Source organism: Chiloscyllium plagiosum, chromosome 23 (assembly GCF_004010195.1).
Source record: "Chiloscyllium plagiosum isolate BGI_BamShark_2017 chromosome 23, ASM401019v2, whole genome shotgun sequence".
Taxonomy (NCBI): Eukaryota; Metazoa; Chordata; class Chondrichthyes; order Orectolobiformes; family Hemiscylliidae; genus Chiloscyllium; species Chiloscyllium plagiosum.
In genome coordinates, this window is record NC_057732.1 from 28,226,650 (window position 1) to 28,251,959 (window position 25,310).

The 25,310-nt window shown below is 40.3% G+C and overlaps 1 protein-coding gene across 10 annotated transcripts in view; it reads left to right on the forward strand.

Annotated features, from left to right (window-relative positions):
* Positions 1–25,310, forward strand: part of LOC122561717 (voltage-dependent calcium channel subunit alpha-2/delta-1) — a 661,591-nt gene that overhangs the window by 60,123 nt on the left and 576,158 nt on the right. For all 10 annotated transcript variants that reach the window (XM_043713760.1, XM_043713766.1, XM_043713767.1 and 7 more), the window contains exons 2-3: positions 1,328–1,409; positions 4,980–5,096. In XM_043713760.1, the coding sequence (XP_043569695.1) occupies positions 1,328–1,409; positions 4,980–5,096 (199 nt within the window). The remainder of the gene's footprint in view (positions 1–1,327; positions 1,410–4,979; positions 5,097–25,310) is intronic.

Genomic DNA, 25,310 nt, shown 5'->3' on the forward strand with positions numbered 1-25,310 from the left:
GGCCTTGCGGTCCGCCTGAACTTCCGCCCCGCCCCCCCCGCTCCCTGCTGTGAAAAGACCGTTGGCGTCGAGGTAAGTTCTTTATATAGCAATCACTTACCTTCCCGACCGGCTTTGCGCTCCGCCTGAACTTCCGCCCAACTCCCGCCGATCTCTGCTGCGAAAAAATAAGTACTAGACCGATTAAAACCCCCAATTAAGATTTACCAAAAATTCAAGTTTTCAAAGCCAGCCAGCTTTCGAATCTTCTGTTTGGATCTTCATGTGTCTTACTTTGTTCTTCTTGGGGATTATGCTTCACAGGTCATGGATTGATAAAGGAACCTTTAAGAGAGCTATTTTTTGGGTAGTCTCTCTATGATGGTGTTGGGACAAGTCCTCCCAACTGTTCAATTTTTTCCGGTCTTATACCTCCAAAGCATTGGATTGTGTTATTGGCTGTTAAGATTGTCAATATATTAAATTCAAATTGGATTGGAATTTGGTGTTTTTTTGGGTATAATTTAAACTTATTGGCCTTAATTCAAATCTGTTTTTGTCTCCAGCTGCACTAACTGCTGGACCACACTTGGTGCTGTCACTGTTGAGAACACTTGGTGCTGTCAGGTTGTTCTGTTAGCTTTTAATTTTCTTAAAGGTACAGTACACCCACATCTTCATAACACCTTCATTAGCAATTTTTGCTCCTCTGCACCTTCAAACACAAAAGCAAGAAATTTTGCATCAACAACAAAAAAACTTGCTTATTTCTTTATTAAGAATTCTGAATGCCTCATGGAAAGAGCTGATATTTAGATCAGCTAATGAGTCCTATTCTTTCAATTTTACTTCCATTATGTTCACAGATGCACAATGTAAGGACAGAATTCTGTTCCAGCTGATTACATCAGAGTGTGGGAACATGTACTGACCATTCACCCCCTCAGCTAGAATTCAATGACATCATAACTGATTTGGACCTTCACTTTATCTACTTCCCTTTGATGCATAAACTGAATGCCATTACATAGCAAAAATGTATTGACCTAATTCTTGAAACCCAACATCCACAACCTGTTGAGAAACAGTTTCAGATCTTTGCCGCTTATTGTGAGAAAGCTGCATACAAGGGAGATTGAGTGCTGAAATAACAACTTTGCAAAGGTCAGGAGGAAAATCCTTCAATTTAGAATGCCATTCTTCAGAGGAAGCTGTGACACCACTGACTGTCTTCGATGTGACTAAGCCAAGCAGAGATTTCAGTGAAGATAAATGTCAGCTGGTATGTACATTTGTGACAAACCATTCCAAAAGCCATTGAGCTAATCAAACATCTTTTGTCTTGCAGTATACGGTCATGGGCGGAGAAAATGAAGGATGACCTGGTGAAGTTGGTGCGTGCTTCGAGTGGAGTGGATCAGATGGAACAGGTAAGAAGAAACGACATCAGGTTTTCTCAGCCACAAGCTCCCACATAATCCTGTTCCCAGAGAGCCTCAGTTCCTTTATTAACGCAAGAGTTAGTTCTGTCTTTCCAACTGTTTGTGCCAACCTGTTACCATATTAATTGGCAATTCACCATTACCTCATGAGAATCTTACCTTGCTGCTTGTGAGAAGTGATGTGGACTGTGGATAGATGTGTGACAGAATCCACCAATATGCATCTCCATATCGAAATATTCATACTCCATATCTGTTTTTCACAAGCGGTTTGGCGAAATTCTCACCAGGCAGTGTCAAGTTACCAATTTACTACAATTAGGGTCCTTGTTCCTGGCCAAAATTGCCTCATTTTAGAATCGGTCCAACTTATCCATGCTAACCAGATATCCTAACCATTTGCCAGCACTTGGCCCATATCCCTATCCATATACCCATCCAGATGCCTTTTAAATGCTGTAATTGTACCTTCCTCTGGCAGCTAATTTCCATACTTGCAAACGTTGCCCTTTAGGTCCCTTTTCTATCTTTCCTCTCTCACCCTAAACCTATGCCTTCTACTTCTGGACTCCCCAACCCCAGGGAAAAGACCTTGTCTATTTACCCTATCCATGCCCTCATGATTTTATAAACCTCTATAAGGTAACCCCTCAGCCTCTGACACTCCATGGAAAACAGGCCCAGCCTATTCAGCCTCTCCTTATAACTCAGGTCCTCCAACCCTGGCAACATGCTGTGAATCTTTTCTGAACCCTTCACAACATTCTTCTGATAGGATGTTGCAGTAGCAATCCAACCAAAAGCGCTCAACAAATTAGATGTTGGGAAAATGTGAGATATAAACCAGATCAGGTGCCTGGCAGGTTGAGCTCAGCCTTTGCCCCAAATGACCCCCATGGTGGATACTGGGCACTGACCTGTTAGGGCAAGCTTCATGGCACGCACAGCTATGTCTACATACATTGGCATCTGATATATGCCAGCCTCTAAGAATCCCTGAGGCACATTTCTGATTGACTTAGAGGATGCTTCCATGTTTTGATGCTGCACTTCAGGCTGCACCATCAACTATCAAGGACCCTGTGAGCTGAGGGACAAGCTGCATCTCCAGGCACCTAGTGCTCACTCACTCAAGTATTGCTGTCTTTCCTTGCCTCACAAAGGATGGTGACCAGAATGATGGACAGTGCAACACATTTCTTGTTGCTTTTGGCACTAATGTGGGCTACCTTCCTCCTGGGCTCAACGATGGGTAGATAAAGTGGAGGATGAAAGTTGGTGACCCTCCGGTTTGTGTTGGTGCTGGTGAGAGGTCTTCTGTGTGAGTAAGTGATGCAGAGGGCACAGAGGATTCCTGGCATCATAGATTGGTGTGGGTAAGGGCATGTGACAAGTCAGGAGTGAGATTGGTAAGGCGTGAACTTTGCTGGGAATTGGGTACAATGTGAAATATCAGAGAGGGAGATGGCACCAATTCTAATGGTGAGGCTTACCCTCATCCAGCAGGATTTACATGGTCCCTCACAGCACAGCAGATGCAGATTTACTCCCATCTGCTGTGTCCGGGGCAGTTGTCAGCCCGGGTAGCTGTGGAGTGATAGTGCTTCTCTGAGTGCACAATGGACCTTTAAAGATGCTACTTGTGCCAGGGTGCTGGTCAATTCTGGGGTATTATAGACAATAGACAATAGGTGCAGGAGTAGGCCATTCTGCCCTTTGAGCCAGCACCACCATTCATTATGATCATGGCTGATCACCCTCAATCAGTATCCTGTTCCTACCTTATCCCCATAACCCTTGATTCCACTATCCTTAAGAGTTCTATCCAACTCTTTCTTGAAAGTATCCAGAGACTTGACCTCCACAGCCTTCTGGGGCAGAGCATTCCATACTCCCACCACTCTCTGGGTGAAGAAGTTTCTCTTCAACTCTGTTCTAAGTGGCCTACCCCTTTTTTTTAAACTGTGTCCTCTGGTTCGGGACTCACCCATCAGCAGAAACATGCTTCCTGCCTCCAGAGTGTCCAATCCTTTAATCATCTTGTACGTCTCAATCAGATCCCCTCTCAGCCTTCTAAACACGTCTCAATCAGATCCCCTCTCAGCCTTCTAAACTTGAGCGTATACAAGCCCAGTCGCTCCAATCTTTCAGCGTAAGATAGTCCCGCCATTCCGGGAATTGACCTCGTGAACCTACGCTGCACTCCCTCAATAGCCAGAATGTCTTTCCTCAAATTTGGAGATCAAAACTGTGCACAATATTCCAGGTGTGGTCTCACCAGGGCTCTGTACAGCTACAGAAGGACCTCTTTGCTTCTATACTCAATTCCTCTTGTTATGAAGGCCAGCATGCTATTAGCTTTCTTCACTACCTGCTGTACCTGTATGCTTACCTTCATTGACTGGTCTACAAGAACACCTAGACAACATTAGCCACCCTCCATTCTGCAGGAACTGATCTTGAATCTATAGAACATTGGAAAATGATCACCAAGGCATCCATGATTTCTAGAGCCACCTCCTTCAGTACCCGAGGATGCAGACCATCAGGTCCTGGGGACCTTTCAGCCTTCAGGTCTAACAGTCCAACACCATTTCCTGCCTAATATAAATTCCCTTCAGGTCAGGTAGTGAGGAGTGGGAAGTTATTCCAGAAACAGCGAATGGAAAAGTGGGGTGAAAATTGGACACGATATTTGAAATGACACTTGGCGGGACCATTTGGCATTAACCCACCCGCTAGAAAAGACAATGGCAGAAACAGCACTGTCACACCTGTCAAGTCCTCCTTAGTAACATCTGAGGACTGGTGTCAAGATTGGGAGAGCTGGTTCACAGACTGGTCAAGCAACAGACTGACATAGTTATGCTCACTGAATTGTACCTTACAGACAACATCCCAGACATCACTACCACCATCCCTGGACACGTCCTGTCCAACCCAGGACAGACCCAGCAGAGGTGGCAGCACAGCGGTATGCATTCAGGAGGGAGTTGCCCTGGGAGTCCTCCACATTGACTCCATACCCCATGAAATCTCATGGTTTCAGGTTAAACATGGATAAGGAAACCCTCTGCTGTTTACCATGTATTGTCCTCCCTTGGTGATGAATTGGTGCTCCTCCATGTTGAGCAACAGTTAGAAGAGGCATTGAAGGTGACAAGAGTGCAAAATGTACATTAGGTGAGAGATTTCAGTGTCCACTACCAAGAGTAGTTGGGTAGCAGCTGGGTGAGTCCTAAGGACATAGTTGCTGGACTGGGTTTGCAGTGAGTCGTGAGGGAACCAACAAGAGGGAAAAACATACTTGACCTCATCCATACCACTCTGCTTTGCAAATGTCAACATGTATATTGCACTTAAATGGAACCTACACTGGCAGAGATACCATCTGTAACTAAAGTTCTTGTGCACAGACCCCATAGGTTTCTGAGTTAATCTAATTTTGGTGTGATGGTTTCACTGATTTGGAGTTGTTTTCCTACGTCCCTCTATGAATGCAACTTTTTGTAATTAAAGCATAGTTGCATCAAATGGTTTCACATTTTTATTTTGTAGATTTACTTAAAAAACAGACAATACTACACAGTTGAATCAAACAATGCTCGGCGTTTGGTGGAAAGTGCAGCAAGGGAGATTGAAAAACTTTTAAGTAACAAAGTGGAAGCCCTGCAGGTGAGTACAGGAACTCTGTTAAAATTCAGTATGCATTTTAATCAACACTTTATAATGTTTTAACAAAAGCTATGGACTTGCTGTCTTGAGAGCAATGTTTTCCACTGCAATGATGTGTGTAGATTTGTATGGAAAGGTATGGAAATGTAGTATGAAAGATATAAGCAAAACTGACTATGCCATTAGTTAGGATTTGTCACGTGACCCTGATTTGAATTATATTCAGCAATCTTGTTAGTAAAGCAGTATTAAATGGTTCTGAATATTTGCTTATTAGCAAAAAATTACAGCATTATTAATGTATCTACTTTAAAAAGCATCAACATCATGTTGCTGAACACTGATAGTTGGATGTGAACCACTATCATGTCTGACATCATTTACCCATTATAACCAGTTTGATATTTCCCAGATGGAATTTCTTTGTTATTCCCAGAGTCTTTTTTACATGAATAAGTAGCATAATGAATAGCATCTCTGACTCTTGTTTACAAATTTCATTTTACACTAGTCTATTTCTCTATTGTAACTCATATGATAAAATAGGAAAGAGTCTTGAAGAAGAAAGACTTTTAACTCTTGCATTTCAATTTAATGGCTATTGGAATTCATTCAAGTCTCCAAATTCATATGTTGTATAATCTTGAAATGACAAATTTTGTGTAAAGTGAGATTATTCTTGAGAAGTGAGTGTAACAGAATTGGTTGCTTGATGCCTGAGCTTTGTTCACCTTCAGAGTAGAAACAAAAAGAAAAACTGCATCTGAAGTTTAATGAAAATGTTGGAAATATACAACAGCTTGAATAACATTTGTAAACAGAAAGGAAATGTTAATGTTTGGGAATGCTTCCTTAGAACTACCTCAGAGTCATGACCACCTCCTAAAATGTTAATTTGTCCTTTCTCTTGTGGATGCTAACGGATGCACAGTCAACATGATGCTCCATTCAGACTCTACAGGCTAGCAGACTAGAGCAATAAAGCTGGTTGATTGCTCAGGAGTACTCTTATCAGGCAAACAGAAACTTTATTTGTGGGGATTACTCAATAGTGAAGCTTGGAAACTGTTACTCAAGGTGATGGGTTCTGTGTCAAATGCCTGACTGGTCTAACAAAACACGTAGTTTACTTTTACGTTACAGTCTCACAATGAGTCACTGCAATTTACAGTTTAGAATGCAGTCTCACCAGTACTGCTTTGGACAAATATTGATCAGATTTAATCATTTACAGGTCTGTATTTGAACTGCTCTTGTTTAGAAATTGATTTCTATTAAGATCAAGACCAAGGAAGGAATGATGTCATGAGAAGTTTTAGTCAAATTTTTACATATGGTAGAAAAGAGATAATAATTTAGGTCATAATAATTTGGCCTGGCCATTGGTGTAAGAAAATATATCAGACTTGTAGAGGGACAGAAAAGAGGGCAATTTAATATTTGATATTAGAGTTAGGACTTTGTTGCCCAAGTAAAATACATTAAGTTTAGAAAGGTAGAAAATAGAGGGAAATGTATAAACATTATTAATTATTTTTCAGAATAGAGTTGACCTCCATATTATATACACGGCTATAGTTAGGTTACACTTGTAGTGTTATGCCCAGGCTTGATTCCAGGAATAAAGTAAACCTTTTTCAGCAAAGGGCATTGAAGCAATTTGTGATATTAGTAAAGAGCAATCCTTTAGGGACAACCGTGACATATTTACAATTACGCTTCTGTAACATGCATTGTGGAGTAGTGATGGCTGGCAACACTTCTTGCATTTACATCACTTAAAATTAGGCATATCCAGATGTTGGAATACACTCAAACTACACTGTCATGAATCCAAGATGTTTCCAATCAGAGAAGGGAATCGATAAGGAGGATGTAGTAGTGTCTTGGTAATGCTGCTGGACTATTAATCCAGACACTCCGGCTTATGTTCTGCTGGGGATATGAATTTGATGGTGAAATTTGAATTCAATAAAATCTGGAACTTAAAGCTAGCTTCATGACATCCATTGTTGATGGCCATTAAAAACATATGTTGTTCACTAATGTATGTTAGGGAAGGAAATCTGCCATCCTTACCTGGTCTGGCCTACATATGACTTCAGACCCACAGTAATATATTTGACATTTAAGTGCTATCTGGCCAATTACAAATGGACAATAAATGTTGGCCCAGCCAGTGACTCCCACATCCAATGAATATAAAAAACATGTTTGGATTTTTTCCATTATGATCTGAACTAAAGAATAATAAATAGAAAATAATGTTTCAATAAGCTGGGCTTTGTAACCTTGAAAAGATATCCGAGAAGTTACCTCTTAGAAGTATTTAGAAGCCATAATGAAATAGAGAAGATAATTTTCAGTTGCAATAGAGCTGCCTGCAAGTCAAGAGCTCAGATTTGAGGTTATGATGAGTACATTTTGGGACAGATGCTGCAAAGTACTTCTTTCTGTGCAGAGCAATCACCAGTTTGGAAAGTTTGCCAGTTACAGCACTTGAGGAGAGAACATACTTAAGAAGTGCCTAAATGTTGCACAAAGGTGACAAGAGTATTGGTGTTCTGGAAGAAGGCAATCCAATGGAAATCTCTTACCCAGAAAACAGTGGAGGGTGAGTCATTGAGTTATTCAAAGCAGAGTTAGTTAGGTTTTTGGTCAAGGAAATCCAGGGTTATGGAGGGGAGCAGACAGAGTGTGATTGAGATCAGGACCAGATCAGCTTTGAACTTATTGAACGGTGGAGTCTGAAACCTATTGTGTGAAATGGTTAATAAAACATGTGCTATGATAGTATTTGTGAGACAAAGTCAGATTAGTGTAAAACTTGATAATATTCAATTGCTTTTCTTTTAGAACTCCGTCATGATGCACCTTCCACACTAAAACAAAATCTATTACATTATTTTCGAAAGGAGTATCGTTCATCGTCCTCTCAATCGTCTCTGCAAATCCATAAAACAGCTGGTGACAGATTGTATTCAGATATTTATTTGTAATATCTGACTTGATTAGATGTATATATTGTACAACTTTAAGTGGATAATGAACATGTCTGCTATGCATTTAGCCTGTTAATAGCTTTGCTTCTTCACACTCGTTGCACACCACGTTATGGGGCCCAGGAAGATTAAGTTCAGTCATTCGTAAATGTCCTACTTAACTAGAATGGTTTAAAATTACTCATGTCCGTACAGTGAGTGTTGTAGAATAAACTCATTTACTCATTTTAAAGCAGAGAAACAAATTGTCATTGAAATTAGAGGGGATTGATGGTGGCAAGGCCACTGAATGTCGGTCAATTATATAATCTCTCGAAACGGAGTGAAAATTAACAACAAATAAATCATGACTGTGCATCCAAGTATAAAAACAACTCATGCACAGCATAATAGTAGGTATAGGAGAAAAAATAGTCCACGAGCATCTAAACCCCTGTCATGAAGTAATTCTGCTCATTACATTGCTTACTGTTCAGTGGTCACCTGATTATCGCACCTGCATTGCCATGACATCTGCTTTCCTGCTATGGGCTGTAATTAGGAAGTTTAGCTCCTGGGTGGAGGAAGAAGAACAGAAATGACATTGGTTTAATTACTTTTTCAAGGTAATTACAAGTTTCTCTTTCTTTTCCGAAGATAATTTTCCTCATTCAGTGGGGACCAGCTTGATATTAGGCTTGGTTCTTCCACCATGGCAGCATGGCACATTATGTCATGAAGCACGATGCAGCAATGGTACCATTCTGTGGAAAAGTGCTCCATGTGAATTATGTGCATTATGCAGCTACAATTTTACTTCTTAGACCTGAATCCAGCCTTCATTGTAAGACTTAAGGCAATTACCATTATAGACGGAGATGAAATAGTCAATCAAAAGATTTCTCTGTCCCAATGAGTGATAAGACCATTCTGGGTAAAATATGATTTCACAAGTATGTCTTGGGGCCCTATGGTGATTTCCTGGAGCATGTGTTCGAAACTCACAATTGCAGATACTCCAATTTCAATTTAATTTGTAAAAATCTAAGTTCTATTGAAGCTAGTCTATTGCTGATCATGACACCTTTGTCACTTGTTGTACAAAGCCATCTGGTCCACTAATGTATTTTAGGAATTAAAAATCTGCTGTCCTCACCTGGTCTGGCCTGCATATGACAGCAATATGCTTAGTTCCTAAATGCTTCTGAATTGGCCTAGCAAGTCACTCAGTTGTGCCTAACTGCCACAAAGTAAAGTATAAAAGGCATGAAACTGGACGGACCACTTGGCATCAGTAAAGGCACTGAAAACAACAGTGGCACATCTTCTTTGACAGTCTGTCAGCTTCATTGATGACTTGCTTCCACTCTGGGGATTACTTCTGTGGTGGTTGAATTGTCCAAAACTGGAGCCAGAGAAGGAGTGGGTGGGTGGGACACTCTGGAATATGCTCACTCTTTCTGCTGCTTGTGCTTGGCTTCCATGTGTTCCACTTGGTGACACTCAGTGTTTGGCACCTTTGTGGATGCTTCTTCTCCAGTTTGTGTGTTCTAGAGCAAGTGATTCCCATGTGTCAGTGGAGTTGTTGCATTTCTTTAAGGAGGATTTCAGGGTGTCCTTGCAGCATTTCCTCTGCTCTCCTAGAGACCACTTACCGTTGCAGAGCTCAAACTAGAGCACGTGTTTAGGGAGTCCTGTGGTCCACCCAATCACAGCTGGTCAAGTGTGACCACTGCCTTGATACTGGGGATATTGGGCTTGGAGAGGATGCTCACGTTGCTACACCCATCCTACCAGTGGATTTACAGGATTTTGTGAAAGGAATGCTGATGATAGCTCTCCAGGGATTTGAGCTATCTGCTGCACATAGTCCATGGGATAGTGGGGACCGTAGCTGCTCTGTAGGCCATGATCTTGGTGCTGGGTTTGAGGTCTCAGACTTCTAACTTTCTGTACCTCAGATATCTGAAGACTGCAGTGGCACATTTGTGTCAGTGTTGGATTTCACTAGCCTATTGGATTTCAGTGTACATACAACATTCAGTGGTACATACAACATTACCAATCCTGCAAAGTCTGATTTATTAACATCTGGGGGCTTGTGCCAAAATTGGAGAGCTGTTTCACAGACAAATCAAGCAACAGCTTGACTGTCATTCTGAGAGAATTACACTTTCAGATAATATCCCACATACCACCATCAACATCCCTGGGTATGTTATGTCCCATGGACAAGACTGACTCACCAAAATTGGTTGCATAGTGGTATGCAGATAGTGGAGGATGCACTGAGAGCGGCAAGGGCACGCGCTGTTCTCTGGGTGGGAACTTCAATGTCCATTACCAAGTATGGCTCAGTAGCACCACTACTGATCAAGTTGACTAATTTCTAAAGGACATGCTTGCTGGACTGTGCCTGTGGCAGGTTATATGGGAATGCACAAAAGGGGAAGCATTCTTGACCTTGTCCTCAATAATCTACCCATAGCAGATGCGTTTGTCTATTAAATGTTTGGTAGGAGTGACCATCGCAATTCTTATGGAGACAAAGTTCATACTGACATTGTATTGTGTGGCATTATCACTGTGCTAAATGGGATTTCACACAGATCCAGTAGCCCGAGACTAGCCACCCATGAGCTGCTGTGGTACAACAGCAGCAGCAGAATTGCATTCAACCACATTCTAATCTCATGGCTTGGCATATCACCCATTCTCCTATTCCTGCAAAGCTAATGGATCAACCCTGATTTAATGAAGAGTGCAGGAAGGCATACTGGGAGCAGAAACAGACATGCCTAAAAATTAGGTGTCAACTTGGTGAAGCTGCAATACCTGCATCTACAATCAAATAGCAGAATGCTGAATGCAATAAATAGAGGAAATAAATCTGCCACCAATGCATGAAATCTCATCTCTGCAGTTCTGCCACATCCATTTGAGGTGGTGCCAGACAATTAAAAACACATTGGAGAAGGAGGCTCCACAAACATTCCTGCCCTCAAAGATGGGACAGCCCAGTACAGCAGTGCAAAAGTTAAGGCTGTAGCATTTGTGCATGTCTTCAGCCAGAAGTGCCAAGTGCATTATCCATCTCGGCCTCTACCTGAGGACTCCAGAATTGCAGATAACAAACCTCCGCCAATTCAGTTCATTCCATGAGATGTCAAAAATGTCTTAAGATCCTCAATACTGCAAAGTGTATGGGCTATGAAACATTCTGACAACTCTAGAACTAGCAGCACCCTTAGCCAATTCACTTACAACACTCCATCTACCTGGTAATGAGGGAAATTGTCTAGGCATGTCCTGTACTCAAAAAACAAGACCAATCCAACCTGGCCAATTACTACTATATTAGTCTACTTTCCATCACCAGCAAAGTGATGGAAGGGGTTGTCAACAGTGCTTACTCCTTACTAACCTGCTTACTGGTGCTCAGGTTTGGTTTCACCAGGGCCACTCCTAATTTCACTATGGCCTTGATCCAAATATGGAAAAAAGCTGAACGCAAGAGGGAAACTGAGGATGACTGCCACAACATCAAGGCCACATTTGACCAAGTGTGGCATCAAGGAGCCTGAGGAAAACAGGAGATGGGGGAAAACTCTCTGCTTGTTATAGTCATACCCAGCACGAAGGAAGACAGTGACCTCCAACTGCATAAAACATCTCAGCCACAGGACATCACTGCAGGAGTTTCTCAAGGTAATGTTCTAGGCCCTGCAATCTTCAGCTGCTTTATCAATAACTTTCCCTCAAATGTAAGGTCAGTGATGGGGATTTTTGCTGATGATTGCACAATATACAGGATTGTTCACAACTCTTCAGGTACTGAAGCAGTCATTGTTCAAATGCAGCAGGTATCCAAGCTTGGGCTGAGAGGTGTCAAGTCAGTCTCTACTTAATGACATTTTGCGTTTACGTATAGCAAATTCAAGAGGGCAGCTCACCCCACCTCTTGAGGGCAATTGGTAATGGACATTAGATGCTGGATCAGTCAACAATGTCCACATCTTATGAGTGAATAAAAAGCTTGATCAACATAAGTGCCAGGCAATGAACATCTACAACAAAGGAAAAGGCAACATCATCCCCTTGGCGATCAATGGTAGAAGCATTGTTGAATCCTGCCACTATCAGTATCCTGGGCAGTTACCATTGACAAGAAACAGAACTGGGCCAGACATAAATACTGTGGCTCTAATAGCTTGTGAGCAACTTGGCTCTAATAGCTTGTGAGCAACTTGGAATTCTGTGGTGAGTAACTTACCTTCTGCCTCCCCAGAGCTTGTCCATCATCGAGAAGGCTCAGGTCTTGAGTTTGTTGGAATACTCTCTGCTTGTCTGGATGAGTGCAGCTCCAGCAACATTGCAGTATCCCACTGAACATGTTTAATCTTTATGCACAGTTATCGCAGTGTGTATCATTTGCAAGATGCACTGTATCAATTCACCAAGAATTCATACAGTTGCTTCCAAACTCATGACCCCTTCTATATAGAGGAACAGGGCGGCAGATGCATGGGAACACCAACCAATGCAAGCTCTCTTCCATCCTGACTTGGAACTATGTTGCTGCACCTTCACTCTCACTGTCACAGCACCAGCATTCTGAAAGTCCCTCCTGAATAAAAGTGTGGATGCACCTGCAGGACATAAAGGTTCAAGAAGGAAGCTCACCATTACATTCTGGAATGTAATTAGTGATGGGTAATAAATGCTGACCTAACCAGCAATGCCCATGAACTATGAATGAGAAGTAGTTTTACAGGATTTATTAAGTTTATTGCAATAAATATAAAAGACTGATAAATGAACAGTAAGGGAGTGGTTGTCATCAGAACAAAACCTTTGGAAGACATTGCACATGTCTCTTGTTCTGTTCTGTTGACTGAAGTTTTGCTTCTGTCTTTATACTGCACATTGTAACCACTAAAGGTTACACCCTATTAATCCTTGCTAGCCACTATCCCTATGCATGATCAGAGGCATCATAAACTTTGATTGACTTAACCAATATAAGAACAGCATTTGATCAATTTCAGATTGGACAGGCAGTGTTTTCCCAATTTTTAATTCTTTTTTAATGGCGATGGTCATCTTCCTGATTATTTTCTATTATATCCTGACTAGATCTTTAAAATATCAATCACTTTGGAAGGGTCATTACCATCTTTTAAGGATCTTTACTTTTTTCACTAGAGAGTTATCGATCACATGACTTACAAAAATTCTCTTCAGACCGTACCAGATTATCAAACCTGAGCATTGTACTAAAGCATGTTAACACTGATGTAATAAAATACCATTACAAGATATAGCAAAATGCATGAAGGTCAAAGTAACCATACAAAACTGTTCACAGGACTTAATTTCAACCTAATTTATGGGCCTGTTATAGACTTTAATTGACAAAAGGAGAATGTGAGGACTGCAGATGCTGGAGATCATTCCTGATGAAGGGCCTATGCCCAAAACGTCAACTCCCCCGCTCCTTGATGCTGCCTGACCTGCTGTGCTTTTCCAGCGCCACACTCTTGAACTTTAACTTCCAAAACAAAACCAATTTAGGATATAGCTATATACTGAATCCTGAAGTTGTTTTCACGCAAAATGATTTTACATTTATCCTGTAATTCACCACATGTCCATAAATGCAATATTGAGTTATTACCATCATTTGTTTATCATGACCAATCTTACTTAACATACAGACATGTATGTTACAGATAACATGGTATGATACCACAGTGTTTTGTAGAATGCAATTGAATTTAATATAATTTAATTTCTCACTTGCTGAATCAATCCAAAATATCCAAACTGAAATGAATTACTGAAAAATAAACTCGATCTCACAAGAGGGGTGAAGTTTCTCCTCTTTGCCAATGTTTACACCTCCTAAATCATGGCTGTGAGTTTGCAGTTGTCAGTAAGAGAAAGTTGTCAGTGGTCATCATTACCTCTGAAACTGACAACTCCTAGAGTTGTGCAATTAAAAGTTAAAAATCCAGAAATTGCTGTCAGTGAATCTGTGGTATTCCAGAAGATGTATGATAGAGGTACTCCCAGTAGTAAATCATTAGAAGTTATTTAATTGATCAGAAATTTCACTGGGATGCTGTTAGTCCCTTTGCAAAACCCATGCACCCAATTACTTTGGCTACTTGTAAAATTGAAAACTAAAAGATGAAGAGATCCTGGATTTTCAGTGTATTGGCTTCTATGTTCCAATGGTTTGCTTCTATATCATTATTCTACTTGATGATATGTCTATAGCTGAAGGCCTCAAGATCCCTTTGACTTGGCAGCAGATTCAATCTGATTTTGGAAAAGGAGAGATCCATGAGTCAAAAATTGCTAGATTCAGAAGGACAGAGATCTCCAGGTGCCATTGTTTCACCACCATTTGCAAATACAGTCTGTTAGCATTAAGGAAGAATTACATGATAACCCAATGCAAGAAACTGCCAGAATTTAGCAGGAAGTGGCAATCTCACTCTAGAGTATACAAAGGGTATTTCAGACAATTTTACATTAGCAGATACTCTAGGAAGCTTGGCATTTAATGTATATTGCTGAGGGAAAATAGAGTTTTGCTCAGCATTTGGCATTTATAAGCTTCCTGTCACAGCTGAGTGCCGTTCACCATTACTTTACTAACCTGTTTTACTTTCCAAAGACTGACAATTTGGAGGTTTGCTGACATGAACAGGAACTGATTTCCCATTATATCATGCCAACTAAAGTGAGCCAGTAACATAAGAGAATGCTTTAATGAGAGGACTGGCTTAAAAATATTCTAATATCAGGGTGTTTAAGGCAATGAATGAAGAAATTCACCACTGGATCTTCATTTCAATGTGTTGATGGGGGAGTAAGCGTGAGAGTTTTGAAAGAAGTGCTGCTTTGAAGAAACAATAAAGTAGAAATTTAGACTATTAGCAAAAATGTTGGAAAGGATAACGTAGACAATAGTTTTATCCTTTTGTTTACACAAAAGATACCTCATATTTGTTTTGCTTATTATTTGTTCATTCTAGGGATTTGAATGCTGTTGGCTGGACCAGCATTTATTGTACATTACTAACTGCCCTTGAGAATGTGTTTCTTTCTTGAACCTTTGCAGTCCTTGCTGTTAGGAAGGGAGTGCCAGGACTTTGACCCCATGACAGTGAAGGAATGGCGATTATATTTTCAAGTTATGATGGTCTTGTTGGGAAATGTGTCGGTGGTGATGCTTCTTTATATCTGCTTGTCCTTTTTAGGTGCTAGAGTACATGGGTTTGGAAGATGCTGTCAAAGGAGTCCCAGTGAGTTAGTGCAGTGCATCTTGATGGTACTATGCACTGAAGCCATTGTGTCGGTGGTGGAGTGAATAAATTTTGACGTGGTTGGTAGAGTTTCAACCAATGGGCTCTTTCTTCTTGAATGATGTTGATAGTTTTGAGTGTTACTAGAGTTATATTAATTCAGGGAGATAGACAATATTCTGATGTGCTCCTGACTTGTGCCTTGTAAATGGACAGAGATTGAGGAGAAAAGAGATAAGTAATTCACAAATTTCTTACCTGATGTTCTCATCGCCAGACTATTTATAGGATTGGCCATCCAGTTTCTGGTTAATGGCAACTGTCAGGATTTTTAATTGGGAAATTTACCATTGGGAATGCCATTGACTATCAAAGGGAGATGGTTAGATTCTCTGTCTCTTGTTTCAGAATATCAAAGCCAGACCATCACATGGCATGCATTTTAGTGTTAGCACAATTCTGGATTTAGTCATATGGACATGGGCTGCTTTAATATTTGAGAACTGAAAAATGGTGCTGAATGTTAACAGCAAGCATTATGATGGAGACAAGAATTTTGTCATATAAAATTCTTCCTTTTTTTAAAATCAAATGCTGACTTGCCTTCTGACTGGACCTGCTAATTTGCTTTTTCAACAATCGGTCTCAACTTGATACTGCTCAGCTGAAAGAGATGCTTACTTCTGCATTTCAATTCATAGTTATTCTCTTAGCTGGAGAAGATTGATTGTGCAGCCAATCCTTATAGCGTCTTTAATGTATTTATTTCAAGGGACATTCCAAGCATACACAATCTTACCATAATTTCATTATCTCTTTATATGCGTTCAGATTTTATATTTACTGGTCAACTTGTTTGTTTATATAAATACACTCGTCTTGAACCTGCGATTTCCTAGCTCAGAGGTAGGGACATTACCGCTCCACTACAAGACCCTACTTTATATGTGTTCAATATATTTTCTAATCAACCTGTTTATTATACATGTCTAGAGCATGTGGGACTTGAACCCAGGCCTCCTGGTCCAGAGGTAGAGACACTAACATTGCACCACAAAAACCCTTTTATAAGTGTTCAGAGGAAACCCCAATGAATGCCTCCAACTGGATTTTATTTAACACATTGAGATGCAATTAACATCAGTCACTCTCCTTTATTTACTTTCCACGGACCTCCCCAATCTATAACTGTGATTCTCAATTTTATTCTTCTGTGTCTGGCTTCGTTCCCATCAATTGCTCTTCAGTCAGCACACTTAATGTGATTTAATGAAGTCATTGTGAGGATGGTTAGGTACATTGGATTAGTACACTGTTATTACACCTTTTGGGAATTGTTTCTTAAGTCAGCCCTTGACAGATGGGATGAAAGCCTCTTGCCATTAGAATGCAGCCCAGGGATGAAAGTTCCCGCATTTTGCCAGCTGTGTCCTACATGGAGCATATTTTTGTTTGGTCAGCCCTGTTCCCAATGGGCATAGTTTCACCTCACAGAGCAGTGCTTAATTCAGCTTGTTGCTGTCAGGTTGGCAACCTGAGAGTCTGATATTCTGTGAAATTCAGTTAGATTGAGGCTGTGGTGAGGGATGTATTTGGAACGTGAGGGATGTATTTGGAACAGCACATAAAGAACTTTATTCTGCAGCTGATTTCATCTTTCTTCATGCTGATTTTCAAACAGATATGTCCCCGAACTGTTGCCCTGCACTTTGATAAGCACAAAAAAAGTTCTAAAGTTAAATACTGTATGTTTAAAATAATCAGAATGTGACACAGTCACAGCAATTTAACACATTATTGTGTTACAATTGGTACATAGAAGGTTATGAAAGTTTGATATTCAGTGAATTTGGTATTTAATTTAACTCAGAATGGAGGTCCTCAGGTGTGACTGATGTTTCTGTAGTCACTAATCATGTTTGAATCCACGTTTGATACAGTCAATGTGAGAGCACGAGCTATTAATGTGGTGTCAGGGTAGTTGTGGCAAAATTGAGCCAATAGGAGTTAGTTTGTATGGATCTGATTGTACGTAAAGTAGATTGTTTGGATTTGCAGCAGGAGAGTGGGTAAAGATTCAAATTCACCAAACAGATTCAAGGCAGTGACAGCTTGAAATTGAAGTTCTAAAGATTCGAAAAGAGATGTCATGAGAATAAGGGTCCAGAGACACTCGCTGTGAAGTAGCCTGCTTTATTCTGTACATTTCCAATTAAAATACCATACTCATTTTCTGTAGTTTACATCGTCTTATAAAATTGTATTTGAGACTGCACATGTCATAATTTTGGCAAACAACATGGCTGTTCATCTTTAAAAGCTCATGAGTTCTGTACTCAAGAGTTATATACAGTTCATCATATGCTGGTAGAAAGCTTGTCAGGTGTATACACATAGATTTATATTTTAAAATAATGTTGACTGTGTTGTTGTTAACACAGTCTGTTAGCATCTGTTGATAAATTACCATTGAACACCGTTACGGTATATGATTGATCTTTACACATTTTACGAAGAGAATTACTATTGTTGCAGAGATTTATTTTCCACTTTTTTGGTTCTGTGAACACGTTGCTTGAGAATGAGAGGATGGATGGTTGTAACAGCTGCTGTTTGGTAATTGGAAGAGTTCTTAATGGCTGATAGGCAATGGTCTGGTACACAGATGTGAGAGCTTCTGTCATCTCTGACACTGATGCTTAAAGCTACTGGCAAAGCACAAGTATTGCTCACTGCTGCTGAGTGGACCTGCTGGCTATGCTCTTTAAGAGACAGTCATTGACGTCAGCAGGGCCAGTTGAAGATGAAGACAGCCAGGTGGTTTTGTTAGTGTCTGGAAAAGCATTCAGCAATTCCTCTTCTCTGAGGGGATGCGCACACGCAGTCAGTGTTAATCCAATTACAGGCCTGGGCAATTAACCCTGAAAGGTGCTAGGTATTATGCAGGACTAAAACACAGCTGTGAATGGGATAATAAGATCTAAAAATGGCGCAGAGAAACTCTGCGATGCTGTTTAAAAATTGTAGTAATATTTTTGCATCACTTAGCAAAATGGATCCAGTGTACAAAATTCTGTGGGCCCTAACCTTTCTGTCATCCTCTTTAAAGGGACACAGCATTATTGATTTTTGGTTTTAACCATGAATAAAATGCATCCTCATCCATCATGAAGAGTATTGAATTCTGATATGTTGTGTTCTGAATCTTTAGCTTGACTGCGATGATATATGTGTGTGTGGAGCATCAGGGTTATGGCAGGGGCAGATTAACACATGTAGAACCAACAAGATATGATGCTCCTGGCAACATGTAACAATACTGCAGAAAAGCTGACAATTCTATTTAAGAATAATATATTGTAATATAATTTTTAAAATTATTACTTCAATATAGAGACTTTCTACAAACCAATTTCTTCATGCAGGTTTGACAGAGACTGGTATTTTAATCAACCAAAGGGGAAGGGGAAGCCCTTAGCTATGGCCCCAAAATTTATGAATCTGTCTCTGCAACTTACAACCCTTCTTTGAAATTGCATTTGAACAAGTTATAAGAGTTACCGTCAATATTAGGCATTTAAGGGATTTGAGGTGTTAGAACGTTACAGCTCCCACAGAACTCTCTATTCCTCTGACTCTTGGCCTCTTGATCATCCTGCCTTCCTTCATCTCCCATTTAGGACTCAAGTCTAGAATCCCTTGTGTATCTCTGCCTTCACCACCTTCTCCGTGTTTTGAAGACTGACCTTAAAAATACATATTTGACAAAGCTTTCAATCAGTTCTCCTAATAACTCCTTCTCTGGCACAATGGTTATTTTGTGAAGGACTCCGGAACAAATTTTCTCTGCACGTTTGTGGTATGCAAATGCCAGTTGTTTCAGTGACATTACTATTGTCCATTAGAGCCCAAGAGATATACAGCACGGAAACAGAACCTTCGGTCAAACTCATCCATGCCGACTAGATATCCTAACCTAATCTAGTCCCATTTGCCAGCACTTGGTCCATATCCCTCTAAACCCTTCCTATTCATATACTCATCCAGATGCCTTTTAAATGCTGTAACTATACAAGCCTCCACCACTTCCGCTGGCAGCTCATTCAATACATGCATCATCCTCAGTGTGATAAAGTTGCCCCGTAGGTCCCTTTTTTATCTTAACCCCTCACCATAAACCTATGCCCTCTAATTCTGGACTCCCCCACCCCAGGAAAAAGACCTTGTCTATTTATCTTATCCATGCCCCTCATGAATTTATAAACTTGTATAAGGTCAACCCTCAGCCTTTGATGCTGCAGGGAAAACGGACCTAGCCTATCCAGCCCTGGCATCATCCTTGTAAATCTTTTCTGAACTCGTTCAAGTTTCACAACAACCTTCTGATAGGAAGGAGACAAGTTTTGCATGCAATATTCCAAAAGAGGCCTAACCAATGTCCTGTACAGCTGTAACATAACCTCCCAACCCCTGTACTCAGTACTTGGACCAATAAAGGAAAGCATACCAAACACCTTCTTCACTGTCCTATCTACCTGCAACTCTACTTTCAAGGGACTATGAACCTGCACTTCAAGGTCTCTGTTCAGTAACACTCCCTAGGACTTTCCCATTAAGTGTATAAGTCCTGCTATGATTAGCTTTTCCAAAATGCAGCACCTTGCATTTATCTAGATTAAACTCCGTCTGCCACTCCTTAGCCCACTGGCCCATCTGATCAAGATCCTGTTTCGAATGGATATTGTGAGGAATTGAGGAATGCCACATGGTCATATTAAGCACTCTTCTCCTAACAACACTGACACTTTCCAGCCTCTGCTCTTAGTGCAGGCTATTGGTGTTAGAAGGAATTGCTCTTTAAAACTGCTGCTTTTGAATATTTATCCTTTACAATATTTATCCTTCTCAAATTTCAAATGAAAGCCAGCATTGGAATTTAACACAGTTTTTGGAACTTAACTAGAAATTCCTGGAGTCAGGCTAAAGATTTACAAGGATGTTGCCAGGATTAGAGGGTTTGAGTTATAGGGAGAGGCTGTATAGGCTGGGGCTGTTTTCCCTGAGCGTTGGATGCTGATGTGTGACCTTGTAGAGGTTTGAAATCATGAGGGGCTTGGATAGTATAAGTCTTTTCCCTGGGATGGGGAGTCTAGAACTAGAGGCATAGGTTTTTGGTGAGAGGGGAAAATTTTAAAGGGGACTAAGGGGCAACTTTTTCACGCAGAGGGTGGTGCATGTTTGGAATGGGTTGCCAGAAGAAGTGGTGGAGACTGGTACAATTTTAGCGTTTAAAAAGCATCTGTATAGGTATATGAATAGGAAGGATTTGACTTGACTAGTTTCGAATATCTGGTCGGCATGGACAATTTGTGCCCAAAGGTCTGTTTCCGTGCTGTACATCTCTAAACTCTATAGCTAAGACCACAAAACCATAATAAGTAAGAACAGGAGTAGGCTGTTCGGCGCCTTGATTATGCTTTGCCATTCAATAAGATTGTGGCTGATCCAACATTCCTCTCATCCAATCTTCTGCCCTTTCTCCAGAGCTCTGAATTCCCCGACTGATCAAGGAAGAATCTATCTCATTTAGCTTTAAATATACAGAAGGACTCTGCACCCTCCCACCTCCCCCCCCCCCCCCCCCCCCCGATTCTCTGTGGTCAGGAGCTCCAAAGATTCCCAGACTTTGGAGAGAAGAAATTCCTCCTCATTTCTCATATCAGTCTTCACTTGGTGCCCCTTAATGTTTTTACGATTGCTATTGAATAATCCACATAAGCAATATTTACAACAAGAACTCTAAGGTTTGGGGATGACTAACATTTTGAATGGTTATTATGAGTTCTTAATGAATAATAATTTGAATTATAGATGGTTTGAAACAGGAAATGGAAATTGTATAAGACTTTAACAGGCAAATGTGTACAGATATTTAATCTCAGATTCACAGGTTGCTTTAAAACAAATTTTATTTTACTGTCTGCTATGCCTTATTTGCATTTCTTAGTGCATTATATGAACAGATGAAATGATATTCCAGAGTGTTCAAGAGAAGCTTGTGTTCTTAACACCAGGGTTTGATTCATATTCAAACTTCCAGGCCGAATGAAGCCAAAGTAATTGCTGTTTACTTCCTTATTGGCTACAAATTTCAGGTAAAATTTTTCTATTTTCTACATCAGTTGATTTAAGATTACATAACTGCACCCTTTACAGGCATGAAAGCAATTCAGGCGAGCCCCTAAAAACATTAAGATTAATTGTGTGGTGTTTTCTTCAGGGAAGATTTGTATTTTTATTTAAAAAGAAACATATATATTCTTAAAACCAAAAGATTAGTATTTAAAGAAGATGGTACATATATGCTTGCTGAGAGAGGTGTATTTGAATCCTCCCCTGAGGTGACTGTTCCCTGTGAATCTCCAGATGGCAAGCTGCCAGTTTCCATACAGTTGATAGGGTGCAGCATCAACAAAACCCAGCTTCTGTCACTTAAGGAAAGAGGAAAACTTAGAAAGAAACTATCCGTTTAATCACCAAAGCTTTATTAGCACCGATAGAAATGGATAGAGACTGATTGAGACCAGAGCATTTCATCAAAGTGGATCATCTGGGTGTGCCAAATGTCGACAGGACAAAATGGATATGTGATGCCTTCTGTGTAAACCATTATAAACATTGCTAACATTGGCAATATTTTTAGCTTCAAATCAGCCCTGTATTTGAATGGGTCAGAAATTTGAAACCATACAATTTGCTGCTAATTGAAGACAGTTAGTGTACTTTAGTTTAAATGCGCATATATGCAGCACTCCCTTAATCTGTGTTAAGCATATCTGTCCCTGAGATGCAGCAAGTATCTTAAACTCAGCTTTGAAAAGGGAATGGCAATTATTTGTATTTTTATAGCATTGTGTGACATTTTCAAACTGTCTTGAAGCACTTCCTGCAATAAGCTCCTTTATTTATACCTTGTTTACATTGTAAGTATGGAAACGTTACGTCGGTAAATGTGAGCTATTCAAAAGCGCAAATTAAATAAAATGACTAGATGAACGAGGCACTTTATCATTAGAATGCTTGATAACTCCTTGATCCTTGTTTGGACTAGATGTGCTTAAAAACAAGACAGCAGTGGTTTGACACTAGCACAGTACAGTAGAATGACTCACCAGCTTTGTTTAAAATTGAGCCCAATGTGATATCTGTATAAATCAACTGGAGTGATTATCAGTGATAGACAGAACTATATTTACAATCAATATACTACTGCATCATTGCCTGACTTGAGACAAATAAATCCATTATGAATGATGCCTTGCTTAATTAGGATGTCTAAAAAAATAGGATGTAAAGAAAAGATTAGACTTGTTAACAAAGATGTGTGATTAAAAGAATGTAAACAGCTGGACAAACTGATCATAGGGAAGCTTGTGCTAATCATGCAGTAATAGATTGTCCTGTGTTGTGCAAATAATGATGGCGGGGGGGGAAGAGTTACCCTATGGCTGCTATACCAATAATAAAGAAGAATGTTCGCATTGCATATCAGTAATAACTGGAATCTTTTTTGTTCCAAAATATGTAGATCTATAAAACTTGGGGTACAGTCGTTTCCTGATTCAGAAAATCAGTATATATCAATGATTTTATATGTGAGAATTAAATTGAATATTTCCAAGTTTGCTGATTGTAGTGATGGTAATGACGTCAGCCAGATAGCCCTCATAGAATGAGTTCCCTGATTTGGGGTTGTTAACCTGGTCCAATTAGGGTGCCAAGGTTGTGAAATATAAACAGGAGTGTCAGAGGTTCTGTCCACTGTGGAAACTGCTCTGAGGAAGCTGGACCAGTGTCAAATACTATGCACATGTAAATAAATGGTGACCTGGTGATGTGATACCAGCCTCTATGGAGTTCTTTCACAGATGACACAAAGTTAGGTGTGATTGTGAGTGGTGAAGATGATGTAATGGGCTTCAAGGTGATTCAGATAAGTTGGGTGAGTGGACAACTACATGGCAGATTGAGTACAAAACAGATAAATGTGAAGCTATCCACTTTGGTAGGAAAAACAGAATGGCAGAGTATTGTCTAAATGATGATAAATTGGGAAATCTTGGGTATATAAAGAGACCAGGTGAAATTGTATTCTGATTACTAAAAGCAAGCATGAAGGTGTAGCTAGCAGCTAAGAAGGCAAATGGTATGTTGGTCTTCGCTGCAAGAGGATTTGAGTACAGGAACAGGGAAATATTAGTTCACCTGGAATTCCCTCCCCAATGGTATTGTGGGTCAACCACAGCAGGTGGACTGCAGTGTTTCAAGAAGGCAGCTCACTACCACCTTCTCAAGGGCAACTAGGGATGGGTAATAAATGCTGGCCAGCCAATGAAGCCCACATCCCACAAAATGAATAAATAAAAAAAAATTGCTGTACCAGGGCATGGAGACATCAGCCTGGTTTCCAGCATAGAGGTTGTTTGGAGCAAGCAGTGAGGGGAAGCTATTGAGTGCTCTTTGGTTTCCTTTTTGAATTTTCCCAACATAAGAGCATAAGAATATAGGAAACATGAGCAGGGGTTAGCCATCTGGCCCTTCAATCCCACTCCAGCATTCAATAAGATCGTGGCTGATTTTTTTGTGACCTCAGCTCCATTTACCTGCCCTCTCACCACAACGACCTCCGTGCTTTGGCAGGTTTGTTAAGAGGGGAGGCTGAATATTAATGAGGCCGTTTATGGCATTTACAAGGATTGAACAAATATTAATCCCCATCAATTGGCATCTTGTTGCTGCCTAGTGAGAGTTTTGCCATGCTGTTTGTGAAAAGCACAAGAATATGGAGTGAGATGACACTGAGATGGGCCTTGCTATAATTGTCTGCTGATTCTGCCACATGACTTGCCATATCTCATGTCACTCAGGCTTCTATATGTGTCTGTCCAATGCAAAGAAAATCACTGATACAAACGCATTTCCTTTTACAATGCTGGACTGCATCAAATAGCTTCCCAGAATGCCTGCATGCATATATGTCTCAAATCCCAGAGTATGGTCCATAGGATTGACTATTTTCTGTAATTCTGAGCGTTTCAGCAGTTGAAAAGTGTTTGTGTGGTATATTTAGCTATGAATGTGACTGCTATCTTGATTTAATATTTATTTGAAAGCTTTTAGTCAGAAATACATGAACTTTGTGTATAAAAGTCAAATTGATAAGAATAAAAATGTAGCAAACTGCTCAAACTCAGAGTCTTTAAAATGTTCTAAACTTTTTCATAGGATGTAAGCATCACTGACTAGGCTTGCATTTGTTACCCATCCTAATTGCCATTGAGAAGTCTGTAGTGAGACATTGACTCGAAATGCTATATATAACATAGGGAAACCCACAGCACTGATGAAGAGTGATTTCCAAGATTTTGACACAGTCAAAGTGAAGAAACAGTGATATAATTCCAAGTCGGGAATGCTTGTAGCTTGGAGGAGAATTCACAGTTGGTGGTATTCCCATGAATCAGTGGGTCTTATGGTTAAATTCCCTTTGTTTTTAGAGATGGTCATTGTCTGGCATGAATATAACTTGTTCGTCCAATATGGCTTTTACAGCAATCAACGTTGGACATGTTCAAGTTTTATTGATTGAATTAAAATTGTAACATGGCGGCACAGTGACTCAGTGGTCAGCACTGCTGCCTCACCGTGCCAGAGACCAGAGTTCGATTCCAGCCTTGGGCAACTGTGTGTGTGGAGTTGCCATTCTCCCCGTGTCTGCGTGGGTTTCCTCCCATAATCCAAAGATGTGCAGGTTAGGTGAATTGGCCATGCTAACTTGCCCATAGTGTTCATGAATGTGTAGGTTAGGTGCATTAGTCAGGAGTGAATGTCGAGTAATAGGGTAGGGGAATGGGTGT